This window comes from Giraffa tippelskirchi, chromosome 3 (assembly GCF_054371585.1).
Source record: "Giraffa tippelskirchi isolate mGirTip1 chromosome 3, T2T-mGirTip1v1.2.pri, whole genome shotgun sequence".
NCBI lineage: Eukaryota > Metazoa > Chordata > Mammalia > Artiodactyla > Giraffidae > Giraffa > Giraffa tippelskirchi.
The window spans coordinates 38,950,482-38,969,878 of record NC_137277.1 but is presented as its reverse complement, the minus strand read 5'-3'; the positions used below and the strand labels follow the sequence as shown (position 1 = coordinate 38,969,878).

General features: G+C 43.2%; 3 protein-coding genes across 3 annotated transcripts in view; all 3 read left to right on the top strand.

Moving 5' to 3' along the window:
* The window catches only part of OR1R1 (olfactory receptor family 1 subfamily R member 1), a 188,685-nt gene that overhangs the window by 140,234 nt on the left and 29,054 nt on the right, over positions 1–19,397 (top strand). The gene's annotated exons all lie outside the window — the stretch shown is intronic.
* Positions 9,175–10,122, top strand: LOC145540982 (putative olfactory receptor 3A4). Its single transcript, XM_081576143.1, has one exon. The coding sequence runs from the start codon at positions 9,175–9,177 to the stop codon at positions 10,120–10,122; it is 948 nt and encodes a 315-aa protein (XP_081432269.1).
* On the top strand, positions 17,457–18,404 carry LOC145543277 (olfactory receptor 3A10). The gene has a single exon (XM_081584323.1). The coding sequence runs from the start codon at positions 17,457–17,459 to the stop codon at positions 18,402–18,404; it is 948 nt and encodes a 315-aa protein (XP_081440449.1).

Sequence of the window (19,397 nt, the reverse complement as noted above, 5' to 3'; positions counted from 1 at the left end):
GGATGGCATCACTGACTCGATGGACATGAGTATGAGTAAGCTCTGGGAGTTGGTGATGGACAGGGAAGTCTGGTGTGCTGCAGTCCATGGGGTCGCAAAGAGTTGGACACGACTGAATGACTGATCTGAACTGAACTGATTATGTACTTCAATCCGGGCTTCCCTGGTAGCTCAGTGGTAAAGAATTGGCCTGCCAGTCCAGGAGATGCAGGTTTGATCCCTGAGTTGGGAAGATCCCCTGGAGAAGGAAATGGCAACCCACTCCAGTATTCTTGCCTGGAAAATCCCATGGACAGATGAGCCTGGTGGGCTACAGTCCATGGGGTTGCAAAAGAGTCAGACATGACTTAATGCCTGAGCATACACGTTAAAAGCACTTATCTCTGTTAACCTGCTGCATAGTCATTTCTCTACAGAGCATTCCACTGTTGTTCTATTCACTATAAATGGCTTCAGGACAGATTTACGCCTGACTCAGCTTTGCATTCTCAGTGCCTATCCATCACACTTTGTATACAGTAGGTGCTTAATATTTCTGAAATAAGTAAATAAATGAATTCGGCAACCAACACCAAGGAGTTGGGAAAGGATTTCTGAATGAGCTGGAATTTATGCAAGACAATGAAAGGTTGATACGATTTGAAGGAGACATGGGTTTGAGTGAAAGGCAGAGCAGTACTGCTGTGGGAATCGCCGATTCTTTAGCTAGATTAGACATCAGGAACCATCAAGCAACAGTTAAAACAATCTTGGTCACTGCACATGTCTTTTCTTGAAAATGCCCCCAAATCAGGAGGGACAGATGCTGTGAATGAATAAGCCTAGGCAAGAAGAGTCCTTCCCAGATGGCGCTAGTGGTAAAGAACCTGCCTGCCAATGCAGGAGATGTAAAATATGCAGGTTCGATCCCTGGGTCAGGAAGATCCCCTGGAGGAGGAGTAGATTATACCTCACAGAGATGCCATGGAATCCTCACTCTAAGTGGTGAAGCTAACTTACTGCTTGCTACCAAGATTCTAGGATGATCACTGGGCTATTCATCTAAGAATTCCATCTTAAACAAGATCACCATGATGACCTTAACTGAAGAGGTTCTCCTAGATTATGACTCTCAGGTGTCCAGAATGAGCCCCAGGCTGTCCATACTGAGTGTTTACAGCTCTCTGCTATGACATTCAAACTAAACCCTTTATGCATCTGATAAAGAAGGCTCAATCAGGCCCTCTGATGGAGGGGTCTGGTCCACGGTTGCCTGAGGAATGGGTCCAGCGGGAAAACTGGATTTGATGAATGCCCTCCTGCTCACTCCAGTAAAGACAGAAAGCGGGCTTTATCTAAGAATGACAAGCTTTGGCAAAGGGACCTGGAATGGGAAGTGTCAGCTCTTCCCCTCACCTGATGTGTTACCCTGAGTTAAGACTCTTTCTCTACTGAATCCTCTGTGAAAGAGATCTGACTTGCTTGATGACAACTCAAGTGCCATCTCCATTACTAGGGAGCAGAGGGGAACCCAGGAGAATACTCACCTTGTTACAGGTACAGAAGCCAGGGAGGTTCCTGGTGAAGAAGGTGCAGCACTGTGTGGACCCTGGCCCCAGAGAGCAAGGAAGGGGCCATATATAAGAAAACTGGTGAAGGAGAGATGAGATCACCTGTGTTGTGAGGCGCTACCCACTACAGTGTCACCCCTGGGGCCCTCAGAAATTAGCCCTCCCAGGAAGGGTTGGGGGTTGGGGAGCCACAGACCAATAAGCAACCCAAGTCTCTGCTGAGCCCTGTAATGATGCTTCACAACTGTGTGATGCTTCTGATTTTCTCAAAACAATCTCCCATCTGACTCCTTACTCCACCTCTCCTGTTGCTTCCGTGGGGGTGACTGAGGGATATTATTAATCCCATTTATCACTCAAGGGCAGTGAAGTCCAAAGAGGTTTCCAAAGTCACCCATGGAGCTAATGGTAGAGCTGGGATGAAACCAGAGTCCAAACTGAGAGCTTTGCTCTCCTAGAAGGAGAGCTTTGAGCAGAGTGCAGCCGACTCCCCAAGCTTGCCTTGACTTGGGGATGAGAAGAAGCACAAGAAAGGAGGCAAAAGGGAGAAGCCTTCTGCAAACTCAGTTTCCTAAGGAATCCTCAGGAATGCAGTGCCTTCTCCCTCAAGACTTGTTAGTGGAGGCCACTGGGATTGCATTTTGGAGGGTCCTGTAATGAGTCTGGAAGTAGCAATAGAAAAACTGAGTTGTATTATGTCCACCCTTGACTCAGTCGGTAAAGAATCTCCCTGCAATGTGGGAGACCCAGGCTTGATCCCTGGGCTGGGAAGATCCGCTGGAGAAAGGAAATCTCATAGACAGAGGAGGCTGGTGGGCTACAGTCTGTGGGGTTACAAAGAGTCAGACATGACTGAGCAACTAACACTTTCACTTTTTTTTCCCTTCATGCCCACCATAATGGAGAACTTGCATTGGTTTAACTGTAGAACCCCTGGTCCTCACACTTTCCCAGGGCAACCTGATGCAGCATGAAAAGCATGGATGTGGTCTATGGACTCACTTCTCCAGTTCTTAGTGGTATGACTTAGGACCAGCTGCTGAAGAACTTTGAAGTTTCCTCATCTGTAAAATGAGAACAATATCTTGACCACAGAGGGAGGGCTGGTCTAAGAATTAAATGAAATAACATACTTAAAGTCCCTGGGGAATCTGGGGATCAACAAATAATAATAATAATATCAATCGCTAATATTTTCTACATTTTAATGTGTTAAGTTCCTTAATCCTCCCAATAACTCTAAAGTAACTTTGTTATTTTCCCCACAATGCAGAGGAGGAAACTGAGGCTTGGTGAGGTTTAGTAACTTGCTTAATGCTGCACAACTAGGATGTAACAGAGCTGGATCTCAAACCCCATAATATGGTTTTAACAACTTTCTAGAAAACTTTCCATCCTTACTGGAGTTGGTTACCATTTCCTTCTCCAGGGGATCTCCCTGATCCAGGGATCAAACCCATGTCTCTGCATTGCCTGCATTGGCAGACAGGTTCTTTACCAGATGAGCTACCAGGGAAGCCCTCTCTTCTTCCAACTTTTTCAATAAGCACCTACTGTGTCGTTGGCCATGACTGAAGCGACTTAGCAGCAGCAGCAGCAGCCATGTCATATGCCCCGTTGACTCTGTCTCTGCTGCCAAGATGGACTTCTATGTTGGTGCCAACCTTTTTCAGCTCCTTCATGGTCAACTGTACATGATGCTTCCGTTTATAGGATATTAGCCATTTGCAAAAGTGTTCGTGGGCATATTTCATCTTCCGATGCTTGCTGTCTATCTCACAGTTGCCTGGTACCTGTCATGCCATGGATGAGCTTGAGGCTTTCTGTCCAAGCTGTGCTCTTTCTGTCCAAGCCCAGTTCTCAACTCTGGCCTCTAATTCTAGCTAAAAGCTGCTGCCAGCCACGGTATGACTCTCTTACTGTCACACTAAACTGCTCCTGCCTGCCCTATAAGGCATCACAACATGTTTTTTAAGGTATAGTAATTAAGATTATGCCGTATTTGAGCAAAACAAGAGAACAGGCTTCCCTGATGGCTCAGTAGGTAAAGAATCCGCCTACAACGCAAGAGATGAAGGAGACACAGATTCGATCCTTGGGTCGGGAAGATCCCCTGGAGAATGAAATGGTAAGCCACTCCAGTATTCTTGTTTGGGAAATCCCATGGACAGAGGAGCCTGGCGGGCTACGGTCCAAAGAATCACAAAAGAGTCAGACATGACTGAGCCGACTGAGCACGTCAGAGGAATGAAGCAAATGAACAAATTAGAGAGTCTGAAAGTAATATGTGAGAATTTGGTATGTGACATGGGCAGCCAACAGAGCAGTACGAAGAGGACGTGCCTTTCAATAAACGATGCTGGGGTGATCAGATAGCCATAGGAAAAATGACATCACTGTCTTTCTCCATGCACAAAAATCAGTTTCAGGAGAATGAGATACTTATATTGAAGATTAAAGATGTTCAAACTGTAAAAATAGTCTATGGAATACCTTCATGATCTTCTGGGAGTTCAGTCATTCTTAAAGAAGTTCAAAAAGGGACTTCCATGGCAGTCTAGTGGTTAAGACTCCATGCTCCCAGAGCAGGGGATGCAGGTTCAATCCCTGGTCTGGGAACTAAGATCCCACATGCTGCGTGGTTTGGCCAAGAAATAATTAAAAAAAAAAAAGAAGTCCACAAAGCTTTAGTCTTTTTAAAAAGACTGAGAGATTTGCCTGCATTAAAATGTAAAAATCTCTACACACCACAGGATAACTTTTTTAAAGTGAAAATACAGTTACAAATTAAAAGAGACTTGTGGACTTCCCTGGTGGTCCAGAGGTTAAGAATCCGCCTGCTAGTTCAGGGGCCGTGGGTTCGATCCCTAGTCTGGGAAGATTCCACATGCCTCAGGGCAACTAAGCCCATGTACACCAACTACTAAAGCCCAGGTGCCCTAGAGCCCATGCTCTGCAACAAGAGAAGCCACCACAATGAGAAGCCACTGAGAGTAGCCCCAGCTAGCTGCAACCAAAGGAGAGCCCACACAGCAATGAAGACCCAGCACAGACAAAAATAAATAAATAAATACATACATAAAAATGTTTTAAAAAGTAAAAGAGACTTGCAATATGTATATAGCTCTCCTAGAGTATCCAAAATATATCCAGACTTCTACACTCAATAAAAAAAATACAACGGATCTGATAGAAAACAGACAAAGGATATGAACAAAAGAGGAAACACAAATGGCCAGTGAAAGGAAGTTCAGCCTTATTTGTGATCTACCAAATGCAAATTAAAATCACAGTGGAGACACCATTTCACACTATATCGGTCTAAATAAAGAAATGAGATAATGGCAAGTTTTAATGAGAATATAGAATTTTAAAAAATCTTATACACAACTGCTAAGACCCTAAAGTGGTATAAATCCTTTGGGAAACAATTTGAATTTATCCTTTAAATCTGAAGATGCACAAACTCTATTTCTAATTAACAATTATACAGAAGTTCTTGCATGTGTGCACCAAGAAATATGTACAACAGTGTTCACAGAAGCAAAATATCTTAAAGAAGCAAAATACCTTGAAACAGAAAAGAAATGATAAACTTTGGTGAATTAATAGCCTGCAATGCTATACAGCCTTAAAAAAAATAAATGAGCAATAGCTGTAGATACTAATATGAGAATCATACAAACATAATAGTAAAATAAACAAGTCAAAGAAGAATAGCTATTGAAGGATTCCATTTATATAAAGACCAAATATAATGGTAAAGTCTAAATGATAGGTACATGGGTGTTCATTGTATAATTTTTAAACTTTACAATGTGCTCTAAAATTTTTACAATAAAATATTAGGGGAAAACTGTCTGTCATTTTTTTAATATTTTTTTTTTGATATGGACCATTTTCATAGTCTTAATTGAATTTGTTACAAAATTGCTTCTGTTTTTGTTCTGGCTTTTTCGCTGAAAGCATGTGGGATCTTAGCTCCCCAATCAGGGACTGAACCCTCACCCCCTGCACTGGAAGGCAAAGTCTTAACCCCTGGACCACCAGGGAAGTCCCAGTCTGTCACTAAAGAGAAGATCTGGCTAAATATCTTGCTATTAAATATACCAGTTTTTATTACCTTTCAAACTAATTCTAGGAATCTGTTCTAAATGTAGGAGAGCCATAATAAAGGGAAAATTTAACTTACCTACCAATAAGGGAATAATCAAGAAAATTTTATATTCACCATCCCTTTATTGAAACTCTCTTCCTTGACCCAGTGTGAATCTGGAGGTGATGCTAGGGAGGAAATGTTATCAGGAGATGAGGTTCCCTCTGATATTCTAAGGGGCTTCCCAGGGGGCACAGTGGTAAAGAATCCACCTGCCAAAGCAGTAGACCTAGGAGATGAGGGTTCGATCCTAGTCAGGAAGATGCCCTGGAGTAAGACAGGACTACTCACTCTAGTATTTTTGCCTGGAAAATTCTAGGCACAGAAGAGCCTGGTAGGCTACAGTGCATGGGGTCGCAGAGCTGGACACAACTGAGCATGCACACACTTGCACTGATATCCCACCCATTACGTTTGGCCTTGGGCATGTCAATGCCCTGCACCCTCTTCTGGGAAGCTCTTCCATCTCTCAGGCAAACTGACCTCAGTAAGACCTTCCGTCACTGCCATATTTATCTAACTTCTAAGGTGAAGTAACTCATTCTCAAACTGAGAATACCACTGCTTTTGCAACATTGTTATATAAGTGTTTTATTTATGAAACATGTTAAAAATAAAAATGAATGCCCAAAGCATTATTAATGAAATAAAAAATAATCAGAAAGAGAAACATTATAGCATTTTTTATCTAGTTGGGAGCTGAAGTCTTGACTTGTAGCAAGATAGTATCGGGTAGTAAAAGGTTCAGTTTGGGTCCTGGAACCTTGAAGTTCCTTTTGTGGACAGCTGTCAGTAGAGATGTCAACTCATTCTAATTCCCTGTCAATGTCTCCTTGGCCTCTGGCAGTCCTGAGTCACTGTGAGGCTCTTCCATTGATCCTGCGAAGAACTTCTCTCAAACTCGCTAATGAGAGCCAGTGGGAAAGCATTCTCTCTTTTTTTTTTTTTCCTTTCTTTTTTTTTTGGAGTCAAAATTGAGATCCAGATCACTTTATTTCATCACCAAAGTGGCCTAGTGAAGTCAGACTCAACAGCCAGCTGGGATTAGAAGTAACTGAAGTGAAAACGATGTCCTAAACTGCTGAGACATAGCAAGAAGAGGGCTGCTCCACCACACCAGAGTGCTTCTCAGGAAGTTAAATATCTCCAACAGCTCACCAAGAAAGAAGTGACTCTGACATTAATTAGGAATCATTAATATTTTTTAAATGCCTCAAGCCACTTTAGGAGCAAAAGTAGAGTGGTCTGGGTCTAGAAGATACTCCAAACCTTTGTCTTCACTCATGAAGTTGAGGGCGCAAAGCTAGAAAACATTCAGGGTCAGGACAGTAGAGGGTCTGGAGTAAGCTACAGGAGTGGAGGAAGGGCAAGATATTTGTTTGAGACTAGAAGAAGAGCTGGGTTTGAGGATGGCAGTAGTGACAGGATGTGTGAAGTGACCTTGTGAGATGATGGAGTGGGTGAGATAGGAGCAAATCCTGCTCCAATTCCCCCCGCCCCCAGCCCCACATGGCAGGCAAGGCTAGGATGTCACAAGTCACTGCTCCTCCTCTCCCAAGATGGTAGGCTGGAGTAAATCAGAAATCCAAAGTCCCAACTCCACCTCCAATGCAGTGTAAGCTTAACTGCCTTTTAAGACTCTCTGAGATTTATTTTAACTCCATAAAGTGCTGAGATGGTTACAAGGGAGAGAAGGATGGGGGGAAGGGATAGGCAGAAGTTTGGGATCAACATATACCCACTACTATATTTAAAATGGTAACAAAACAAGGACCTACTATATAACAAGGGGAGCTCTGCTCAATGTCATGTGGCAAGCTGGATGGGAGGGAAGTTTGGGGGAAAATGGATATGGCTAGGTCACTTTGCTGTGAACCTGAAACTATCACAACATTGTCAATTGGCTGTACTCCAATATAAAATAAAAAGTTTAAAATTTACAAAAAAAAAAAAAGACTTAGAAAGAATGTCAGTTCACAGTAATTGCTCAAAAATATTTTTGTTAAATAAATGAATGAATGCTGCTGAGTCCATGAAGGTCATATTTGGAAACATTTTCAGAAAAGTCCAGAACATTTTAAAGATACTAGAGATCATTATGTCTGTTTATCCAGCTTTTGCTCCCCCTGGAAAGTCTAATTTCTGAGGCCTCCGGGGTAACAATTGGGTGGAGAAAAATCCCACTGTGAGGGTGATGTCACATGAATTGTTTATCTCCTTGTTTCTGTGTCCTTGATAAGCTAGTCCCACTTGGAGGTCTTTGGGCCAGCATGACTGTTCCCTGCTGTTTGCCCAAGATGTGTTCAGCCCCTTGACTGGGTGGGTGCCAAGACCCCTCACTGCATGCTCCCAACTTGGATTTCATACAAGCAAAATAATGGCTTCTCCCTTCTCCTGAAAAAAAGGTGGGACTCAGTCGCTTGAATGTAAAGGTTAGAGACAGGGAGAAGTCAGTTTTAACCAAGGTTTAAAGCCTCACTAACTTGGAGGGGAGCAAGGCTGTTACCAGATAGTTAAGTCCGGAGCAGATTTAGAATGAAAACCAGTTCCTATCTGGAGAGATGGAGCTGATGGTCAGAACATGTACACGCAGAAAAGGTTGGACCATTAGATGGAGGTTGACCCTTTGTGGACTTGACATTATTCTTAATCATCAGAAAACATTTTCCTCTACTCATGCCTTATGCCTTTTTCCCACCCCTCACCCACACGCCACCCCTCTACCCCTCACCCACCCTGTGCCTCCCTACCCAGGAAGCTCCAACTCCAGCCTCTTCCCATTTGAAGTAGACTCCGTGTGAGTGACTTCAATATCCATCCTTCAGCCAGAGGTTGTGGTGGATCACTGTGTGTTTTATTAGTGTGACCACCCAGGGGTGGGAAAAGGAAAACATTATGTAAGTGATCAAGCATGTGGGCAGGTCACAGCACCATAAAAGTCTTTAGCCTCATGTGGCCACCAGGTCCATGACAGTATGTGTGTTGGATGATGTGCAGTTAGAACCAGGAGACAGAAGAGCAAGAAGCCAAGTGGTGGTGGAGTTGGAGAAGAGAATTCGGAGTCTTGGTGTCTGCTTATCTGGCCTGTGAGAGCGCTCAACTGGGCATCCAGGGAGGCAGCTGAGTTGGGTATCCTCTCACCCCACCTGGATCTTAAGCCTGGAAACTCACACTGCTCAAAAGCTCCTTTTACATTTTTCTCATTCAGTAGAAGGTCAATACTTTGGAGCCCAAACTTGGTGCTCTGTGATGACCTAGAGGGGTGGATGGTGGGTGGCGTGGGAGGGAGACTCCAGCGGGAGGAGATGTATGTATACATAGAGCTGATTCACTTTGTTGTGCAGCAGAAACTAACACAACATTGAAAAGCAATTATACTCCAGTTAAAAAAAAAAAGGTCTAATTCTCCATTTGTCACCATTGGCACCTTCTAGCTTTGCTCGGTTCTGCTGCCGGTGGGAGAGAGTCATGGATCTGGGAGCCTCAGGAAATGATTCAGTTGTCACTGAGTTTGTCCTGCTGGGCCTCACGAAGACCCCAGCTCTACGGCCCATCCTCTTCGTCATCTTCCTTCTCGCTTATGTAGCTACTGTGGGGGGCAATTTCAGCATCCTGGCTGCCATCCTCACTGAACCCAAACTCCACACCCCCATGTACTTCTTCCTGGGGAACCTGTCCCTGCTAGATGTTGGGTGCATAAGTGTCACTGTCCCTGCCATGCTGGGGCATTTCCTGTCCAATAACAGAAGCATTCTCTATCAGTCCTGCCTCTTGCAGCTCTTCTTCTTCCACCTCCTGGCCGGGGTGGACTGCTTCCTGCTGACCGTCATGGCCTACGACCGCTACCTGGCCATCTGCCAGCCCCTCACCTACAGCACCCGCATGAGCTGGGGAATCCAGCGAGCCCTGGCTGGCATGTCCTGTGTCTTTTCCTTCACCAACGCGCTGACTCAAACTGTTGCTGTATCTACTCTCAACTTCTGTGGTCCCAATGTGATCAACCACTTCTACTGTGACCTCCCACAGCTCTTCCAGCTCTCCTGCTCCAGCATCCAGCTCAATGAGCAGTTGCTCTTTGTAGCAGCAGCCTTCATGGGTGTGGTCCCTTTGTTCCTCATCATTGTGTCCTATGGACACGTGGCAGCTGCAGTCCTGCGGATCCGCTCAGCGGAGGGCAGGAAGAAAGCCTTCTCCACGTGTGGCTCCCACCTCACCGTGGTGGGCATCTTCTACGGCTCAGGCGTCTTCAGCTACATGCGGCTAGGCTCAGTGGAGGCTTCAGACAAGGACAAGGGCATTGGCATCCTCAACACTGTCATCAGCCCCATGCTGAACCCCGTCATCTACAGTCTCCGAAACCCCGATGTGCAGGGCGCCCTGAGACGGGTGTTCACAGGTAGACAGCCCCTCACGTGAGATCTCTTGCTCTGGCTTTAAAGAATATCATGGCTCCACTTACTGCTTCCAAGAGGTACTGTGATTAGTGCAAATGGAATGTGAACATGGTGAAATCAAATCAAACTGGCTTAGAAAGGAAAGTGCAATAAAAACAATAGTAGCTGTTACTTATATCATGATTACCACGTGCCAGGCCACTCTTCTAAGTGACTGACATCTATTAACTCATTTAACCTTCAGAACAACCCTATGAAGTAGGCACAGATTTACAAATTACTGAACCTCAGAGAGGTTAAGCAACTTTCCCAAAGTCACACACCTAAAGAATGTCAGAGCTGTGATTTAAACCTAAGTGGGCACTATCTCTATTGCCTCTTAAAAGTAATACATCATTCCAAAGAAGAAGGGTATCTGTAAGGTGGGATGGATGGGACAGATAAGAAAGAGGGGATAAATACAGTATACTAATGCATATATATAGAATTTGAAAGATGGTAACGATAACCCTATATGCGAGACAGAATAAGAGACACAGATGCATAGAACAGTCTTATGGACTCTGAGGGAGAAGGTGAGGGTGGGACGTTCTGGGAGAATAGCATTGAAACATGTATATTATCATATGTGAAACAGAACACCATTGCATGTTCGATGCATGAGACAAATGCTCAGGTCCGGGGCAATGGGATGACCCAGAGGGATGGGATGGGGAGGGGGGTGGGGGGTCCAGGAAGGGGAACACATGTAAACCCATGGCTGATTCATGTCAATGTATGGCAAAAACTATTACAATATTGTAAAGTAATTAGCCCCCAACTAAAATAAATAAATTTATTTAAAAAAAAAAAAAGAAGAAAGAGGGGATAAAAGAAGAGGAAGGTCAGTGTTATAGGAAAAATATTAAAAAAAAAAAAAAACATGGAGTAAGAAGTTTTGTTTCTTTAACAAACTGACAGTTTGTTCCAGAGCAGCTGGAAGAGGTTGGTAGAGGAATTGCTGAAGACTGACTTCAGCAAATAAACCAACAAAAGAGAACAAAGTTTAAAACCAAAATCCGAGGGGCAAGGCATTGTTTAGAAAAACCATAGAGATGAGGTAGAACGTTGGGCTGACAATAACAAAAAATATGTGTAGTAACAGTAATTAAAGAGTTTCAGCTCTCCTTAAAAAGTCTCCCTGACTGTCTGACTGGAGATCTTTGCCTTCTTGGACATAAACCAGAACCGAACTCTCCTTCTGCATTGCTAAAAGGAGAAAACTGCTTCATTTAGTCCATTTATAGCTTTAAACATCTTTTTACATAATGCAATAAAAATTCATGCTTATTAAAAATTAGAAAGTATGAAAAGAATAAAATTACTCATAAGTTCATTTCAGAGATAATCATTTTAATATTTAGTCTGTAATTGTTTAAAAAGCTTGTACCTAATATACATTTGTAAAAATAGAAAAACCTGATTTTTTCACTTAATAACATAGTGATAACATAGTAATAACAGAATTACATAGATGGATATCTTTCCATGACATTCAATAGAGATCTTATTCATCTTTTTCTAGATTCCACAGCATTCCTTCGAATGGATAGAATAAAATGGGTTTTACAACTTTCTCTTAGCGAATGTGCTTTGGTTGAAATAATCTTGTTGGATGGAGTGCTGCAATGAACCTAGAAAGAACCTTTATTTAATTTTCAAAGGAATAGATTCATTGATTCTTTCCCCACTGACACAAAATCACCCTTTCACTATCAACTAAATATCCTTCTAGTTTGAGGTCTGTTGTTGGACTCTCTTTTGCTCTTCTTAATCATTATGGTATTAAAACACAAGTTAATATGTAGTTAAGGTATTTCTTATTACTTTTATTTCCCTGGAATTGGTCTGTCTTTGCCATACTCATTCCTGCAACTACTTATAATCATCCTTCCAATTAATTTTAAAAATCTGTTTGTAAATTTCTACTAACAGAGTGTCAATGTATAAATTTAGGAAGAACTGACACCTTTGTATTACTGATTTTCCCAATCTAGAACAAGGTATATCGCTTTAATTACTAAAGTCTTATTTTATAGCTTAAGAGTTTTGTTTTTTTAAAAAATAGAACTGTATGAAACAGAAAGCTAAATTTCCCTTGCCAGGAGGCAGATTTATCCAGAGTGATTCAGGAGGCCAAGAAGGCATGTCCCACAGATAGGGGTTAGTGAGTATACACTCAAATTGCTGCAGCTGGCTCTGGAGAATCTCTGATACTTAAACACACCACTTGGAACCTTGGGAAAAAGGTTCTGTGTGAATTTGTTATTCTGATAGTCAGGAAATTTACACTTAGAAAAGCAATGGAAAGGAAACATTTTTGTGTGCTTTGTCGAGTTCACTGGTTTTTAGACCCCCAGCTCTACCTGGAGCACAGACATGTAGTTTATAAGACTTCAAAGTAATCAGGAAGCTTCCCCGGTGGCTCAGGTAGTAAAGAAGCCGCTTGCAATAAGGGAGACCTGGATTCAATCCCTGGGTTGGGAAGATCCCCTGGAGGAGGGAGGACATGGCAGCCCACTCCAGTATTCTTGCCTGGAGAATCCTCATGGGCGGAGGAGCCTGGCAGGCTACAGTCCATGGGGTCACAAAGAGTCAAACACGACTGAGCAACTGAGCACACGTGGTTTTCAGCTCTTATAGAGTGAAATCTGTCAAGAGTGGACCCACATCCTTCTTTGTCAGCAGTCATCTAGGACTAAATTTCTACAGACCTCATTAGAGAGGGCCAGTACCCTCCAATTTGTCAGGCTTCCAACTCACCACACCATTTCCCTTGCCCTTGTAGGCACTGCAGTTTGTTATCCCTGATCCAGACATTTGATGTTCTAGCTGTCATCACTGTTGAAAAAAGTTTTGATCTGTAATGTATGTGTGTTTCCTAGAATTTTCTGATTCTTTCTGAACCATCAACTTATAGGAAATTCTACTAGCACATAAGGCACTCAAGTAATATCAATAGGATGAATTATTGTCTAATTTTGGGGGTTCCCAGGTGGCTCAGTGGTAAAGAATCTGCCTGCCAATGCAGGAGACACAAGAGAAGTGGCTTCAATCTCTGGGTTGGGAAGATCCCCTGAAGAAGGAAATGGCAACCCACTCCAGTATTCCTGCCTGGAAAATCCCATAGACAGAGGAGCCTGATGGGCTACACTACAGTCCATGGGGTCACAAAGAGCCAGACATGACTGAGCGACTGAGTACACACATACAAACACACACACCCACACACACCCACACACATTGTCTTATTTTAAGAAAGATGGTCTCAACAGTAGGGCACTATCTAGGGAGAAGAAAAGAGGTACAGACTTGTCACTAAATTGGACCTGACACTAAACAAAACCTGACCTATATCCATAAAAGTACGATTTTGTTAAAGTATTAATTGATTCCAAAAACTTTCATTGAGTACCTAAAATGTAGCAGGAAAAATACTACCTGCCAATCTGGAGTGGTCTGCCTCTTTCTTTGGTCTCTCCTTGCCTTCTCTGTGTGGAGCCAGTTTGCAAACCAACACAAAAATTCCTTAGATAATATACAAAAGTCGTGAATCATAAAAGAAAAAAATGATGAATTGGATATCATCAAAACTTTAAATGTTAGTTATTCAAAGGACACTGTTTATGAAAATATAAGTCACAGACTGAGGATCTATTTGCAAAACATGGATTAAAGGCTAGTATCCTTTATATTTAATAAAATATAGTTTAAAAAATAACTCAATAAGAAGCAGAAAAACAACTAATTTTTTATTGAGGGGGAGCAAATTATTTAAATAAATAATCAATGACATACAGATGGTAAATAAACACATGAAAAGATGCTCAATATCATTAAGGAAATACAAAGTTAAACCACAGTGAGATACTATTGCACACCTAATAGGATTAATATTAAAAAGACTGATGATATTAAGTGTTGATGAACAACTGGCAATCTCATTCATTGCTGGGAGGAATTCAAAATGGTACAGCCACTTTGAAAAACAGTTTGACAGTTTCTTTTAAAATTAAACATCCACTTACATATGTTTCAGCAGTTATACTCCAAGGTATTTTCCAAGGAGAAATGAAAACATGTCTCCACACAAAGAATTGTCTGAACATATTTATATCTTTATTTGTAATGGCTAAAATCTGGAAACAACCCAAATGTTCATTAACTGATAAATAGCTTAGCAAATTGCAATACATGGAATATGACTTGGTGAAATGTACTACTACTACAACCAACATGCATGAATCTCCAAAGGATCATGCTAATAGAATGAATCCAATTATTTAAAAAGTCTACATAATGTGTGATTCCATTTATGTGACACTGTGAAAAAAAGCAAAACCATAGGGAAAGAAATCAGATCAGAGGTTGCCATGGCTATGGTGTGGATAGGGGATTGCCTGCAAAGGTGCAGAAGGGAAGTTTTTGGAGCAGTTGGAGTGTTCCATATATTGATGGAGGTGGTAGATACATGACTATATATTTTATCAAAACTCATCAAACTTCACAATTAAAATCACACCTTAGTTAACCCAACTTTTTTATCAGCTTTGTAATTACTTTTTTTTGCTTGAATTATTTTTTTAACTTTTTATTTTATATTGGAATATAGCCAATTAAAAATGTTGTGATAGTTTCAGGTGCACAGCAAAGTGACCCAACCATGTATCCATTCTCCGTCAAACTCCTCTCCCATCTAGCCTGCCACATGACATTGAGCAGAGTTCCTTGTGTTGTACAGTAGGTCCTTGTTGGTTATCTATTTTAAATAAGCAGTGTATACATGTTGACCCTAAACTTTTAAAAGCCATACCTTTAAAAACCCAGTGTAGAAAATAAATGAGAGAAAGAGTACCAGAATCATTGAATCTGGAATCCAGCCTGAGCTTCACTAGGGACACCCTCTCTGGTTTTGCCAAGTCAACTAAGCCCTCCGATTCTTATTTTTCCCATCAGTAATATGGAAACTGTATCCTTTCTCAAGAGCATTAGGAGCCTGGAATGAAGTTATGACTCTAATGTTCCTTTATTAAAGTCCAGCATACTAGGCAGATGAGAGAAACTCTTAAGGACTGAAGGACTGAGGTTGTCTGCCTCTGGCTTCTTGTGCAATCCCTGGGGAGTGTATCATTTTTAGGGCCCCTAAGGGCTTGTTAGCTCCCAAATGCAGAGAGAGCACCAAGACACACTCTCTCAGCCCCTGCGTCACTCCCTTTATAAGGCTTCTGGAGACAGGCTACTTTGGGTCAGCTTAGCATTCGCTCCCCTCTCTACAAAAACTCTCTACCTGGGAACTTGGAGTAGAAAGGTAAGTGCCTCTGCTCCAGGGCTCCTGATTTCCTTCCTTCATGAGTAAGTGTGGATGAAGATCCCACATGATCTTCAGGTAGCCTTTCCCTTGGTGCTAGAGAATAAAGGACTGAGTGATCATTGGATTTAGGGAGTGCTGGTGAAATACAATGGTGATGCTCTTTACTCTTAGTGACAAGAAGAATGAAGGGCAGAGCTGGCAAATAGAAGAAGTCAGAAGAGAAGAGATTAGGGTCAAGAATGGGGAAGTGAAAAGTCTGGGGAGAGCCAAGGGTGGGTATTTAGGTTGATGGGGCAGAGAAATCAATATTTATAACATCTTACAGCATATTAAAAAGCAGAGACATCACTTTGCCAGCAAAAGTCTGTCTAGTCAAATCTATGGTTTTTCCAGTACTCGTACGAATGTGAGAGCTGGACCATTAAGAAGGCTGAGCTCCAAAGAATTGATGGTTCCAAATTCTGATGCTGGAGAGGACTCTTGAGAGTCTTTTGGACAGCAAGGAGATCAAACCAGTCAATCCTAACGGAAATCAATCCTGAATATTCATTGAAAGGACTGATGCTAAAGCTGAAGCTCCAATACTTTGGCCAAGAGCAGATGCGAAGAGCAGACTCATTGGAAAAGACCTTGATGCTGGGAAAGATTGAAGGCAGGAGGAAAAGGGGGCAAGAGAGGATGAGATGGTTGAATGGCATCACTGATTCAATGGACATGAGTTTGACCAAACTCTGGGAGATAGTGAAAGACAGAGAAGCCTGCTGTACTGCAGTTCATGAAGTCACAAAGAGTTGAACACGACTTAGTGACTGAACAACAAATACCTCTAAGTAAACTTAGAGATAATACAATACAGCCTTTTATATTGCAGAAGGGAAAATGGATGGACATATGGATAGATGATAGATAGATACTGAGATATTGGCAAAGGGGTTGGAAAAAATAAAAGCACAAAATACAAGTTCTCCAGAACAAACTCTTACATATGTGTACTTAAAACAGGATATAATTTTTGAGTTTCCCTTTTCTCATTTTAAAATGATCACCTATCTTCAAGAATTTCTGTGAAATTTAAATAGAGTAAAATATTTGGCAAAAGTTTATATTCAAGTAAATGTTGGCTTCCTATTTTTTCCTTCCTTCTTTCTCTCCTTCCTCCCTTCCTTTTATCTTTTTTCCCCATTCTGTTATCCTTTCTCCAAAGTCCTGATGCTAGTTAGTAGTAGAAGCTTGTTTATAACACAAGCATCTGGACTGTTAACTCCACAGCTCTTTCCACTGTGCTGAATTGTCCTTATATACCAGGAGAAAGAAAGGGAGAGAGAGAGACAGAAGGAAGGAGGGAAGAGGGGAGGATGGGAGGGAGGGAGAAAGAGAGAGAGACTGTGAACGTTTTTGTGTAGAGAAAGAATTACTTAAGGCAAATTGGACCACAGGACCTGAGACACACTGAACCTTGCATGGAGAGGCAGGGTGGGGATGACTGGAGAAGTGGGAGTAGACAGATGCATCCAGGAGAGAGATGAACCTCTGCTCAGAGCAAGGCTGAACTCTTGTCACTGTGTCATGAGACACTGCTGTCAGTTCATACCCAGATTGGCTGTGCCTTAATGTTAACTTAGGAAAATCCGCCTGTGATGACATTTCCTAAGGTCAATCACTCTACACTGATACAACCTTCATAGTTGTTAAAATAGTGAAATCCTTCCATCCCATTTTGATCAATAGCCACCATCCTGGGTCCTCAGAGCAGTTTCCTCTGTTCCAGCCCCTTTCCTGAGATCCTCTGGATCTCAACCTGAGCTGGAAATTCAAGAGTTAATGTCTAGCATTGTAAGGGCCATGGGGATCCTGCTCAAGCTCTAATCCAGTACCCATTCCATCAATAAATGTACATGCCCTATTATCCCAGCATCCAGCAGACACAGATTAAGTGCCTCCATGTACCTCTCTCCCCCTTTCAGCAGGTCCACATTTTCTTGCTCTACATCTTTCAGCAGTGGCCTATGGAGCCAAGTGCCTGGGGCAACAAGACTGTGGTCACGGAATTCATCCTTCTTGGCCTAACAGAGAACACAGAACTGCAACCCATCCTTTTTGCCATCTTCCTCTTTGCCTATGTGATCACGGTCGGGGGCAACTTGAGTATCCTGGCCTCCATCTTTGTGGAGCCCAAACTCCATACCCCCATGTACTACTTCCTGGGGAACCTTTCTCTGCTGGACATTGGGTGCATCACTGTCACCATTCCTCCCATGCTGGCCTGTCTCCTGACCCACCAATGCCGAGTTCCCTATGCAGCCTGCATCTCACAGCTCTTCTTTTTCCACCTCCTGGCTGGTGTGGACTGTCACCTCCTGACAGCCATGGCCTATGACCGCTACCTGGCCATTTGCCAGCCCCTCACCTACAGCATCCGCATGAGCCGTGACGTCCAGGGAGCCCTGGTGGCCGTCTGCTTCTCCATCTCCTTCATCAATGCTCTGACCCACACAGTGGCTGTGTCCGTGCTGGACTTCTGCGGCCCTAACGTGGTCAACCACTTCTACTGTGACCTCCCGCCCCTTTTCCAGCTCTCCTGCTCCAGCATCCACCTCAATGGGCAGCTTCTTTTTGTGGGGGCCACCTTCATGGGGGTGGTCCCCATGATCTTCATCTCGGTGTCCTACGCCCACGTGGCAGCTGCAGTCCTGCGGATCCGCTCGGCGGAGGGCAGGAAGAAGGCCTTCTCCACATGTGGCTCCCACCTCACTGTGGTCGGCATCTTTTATGGAACCGGCTTCTTCAGCTACATGCGCCTGGGCTCCGTGTCCTCCTCAGACAAGGACAAGGGCATTGGCATCCTCAACACTATCGTCAGCCCCATGCTGAACCCACTCATCTACAGCCTCCGGAACCCCGATGTCCAGGGCGCCCTGAAGAGGGTGCTGACAGGGAAGCGGCCCCCGGAGTGAGAAGGCAGCGGTGTCAAGATGCCCCTCCCTCCTTGAGCAACCCCCCTCCCCCCCGCTTTCTTGTGCTGAAAGCTTAGTTGTGGGCAGGAGGATATTCAAGGGTGAACTAAGAAAGAAAGTAGCTAATTCAGGCCAGGGTAGAATGTGGTTTGCCTTGGACTGGGGAGAAAGGCTAAAGCTTAGAGAAGAGAGTATCTAAATAACTGATGAAAGATGGATTAGAGACAGATGGGAGAAGGGACTTTCCTGGTGGTCCAGTGGCTAAGACTCCATGTTCCCAGTGCAAGAGGCCTGAGTTCAATCCCTGGTCAGAGAACTAGATCCCACATGCCGCAAATAAGAGTTCACAAGTCCCAACTAAAGATCCTGCCTGCCACAATGAAGATCAAAGATCCTGCAACTAAGAGCCAGCACACCCAAATAAATATATCAATATTTTTTTAAAGGACAAATGGGAGAAAATTATACTATGGGTCGGGAAGTGGGAGACAAATTATGCTGTATTTTTAAAATTCAATGACTGTTCAGTTGAAGTACATTAAAAGTATTAATTAAAATGTTTGCCCTCACCCTTTTAAGATAAGATATATTTGTATCTTAGGGCTTCCCTAGTGGTTCAGATGGTAAAGAATCTGGCTGCAATGCAGGAGACCCAGGTTCGATTCCTGGGTCGGGAAGACCCCCTGGAGAAGGGAATGGCAACCCACTCCAGTATTCTTGCCTGGAAAATTCCATGGACAGAGGAACCTAGTGGGCTACAGTCTACGGGCTCCAAAGAGTCAGACACAATTGAGCAACTAACATATTTGTATCAGAGTATTGGGTCTGGGGACTTCCCTGATGGCTCAGTGGTAAAGAATCCACCTGCAATGCAGGAGATGGAGGAGACTCGGGTTTGATCCCTGGGTTGGGAAGATCCTCTGGAGGAGGGCATGGCAACCCACTCCAGTATTCTTGCCTGGAGAATCCCATGGACAGAGGAACCTGGCAGGC

Coding starts and splice junctions, on each gene's coding strand:
- LOC145540982 (XM_081576143.1), top strand. CDS start 9,175: ATGGATCTGGGAGCCTCAGGAAATGATTCAGTTGTCACTGAGTTTGTC.
- LOC145543277 (XM_081584323.1), top strand. CDS start 17,457: ATGGAGCCAAGTGCCTGGGGCAACAAGACTGTGGTCACGGAATTCATC.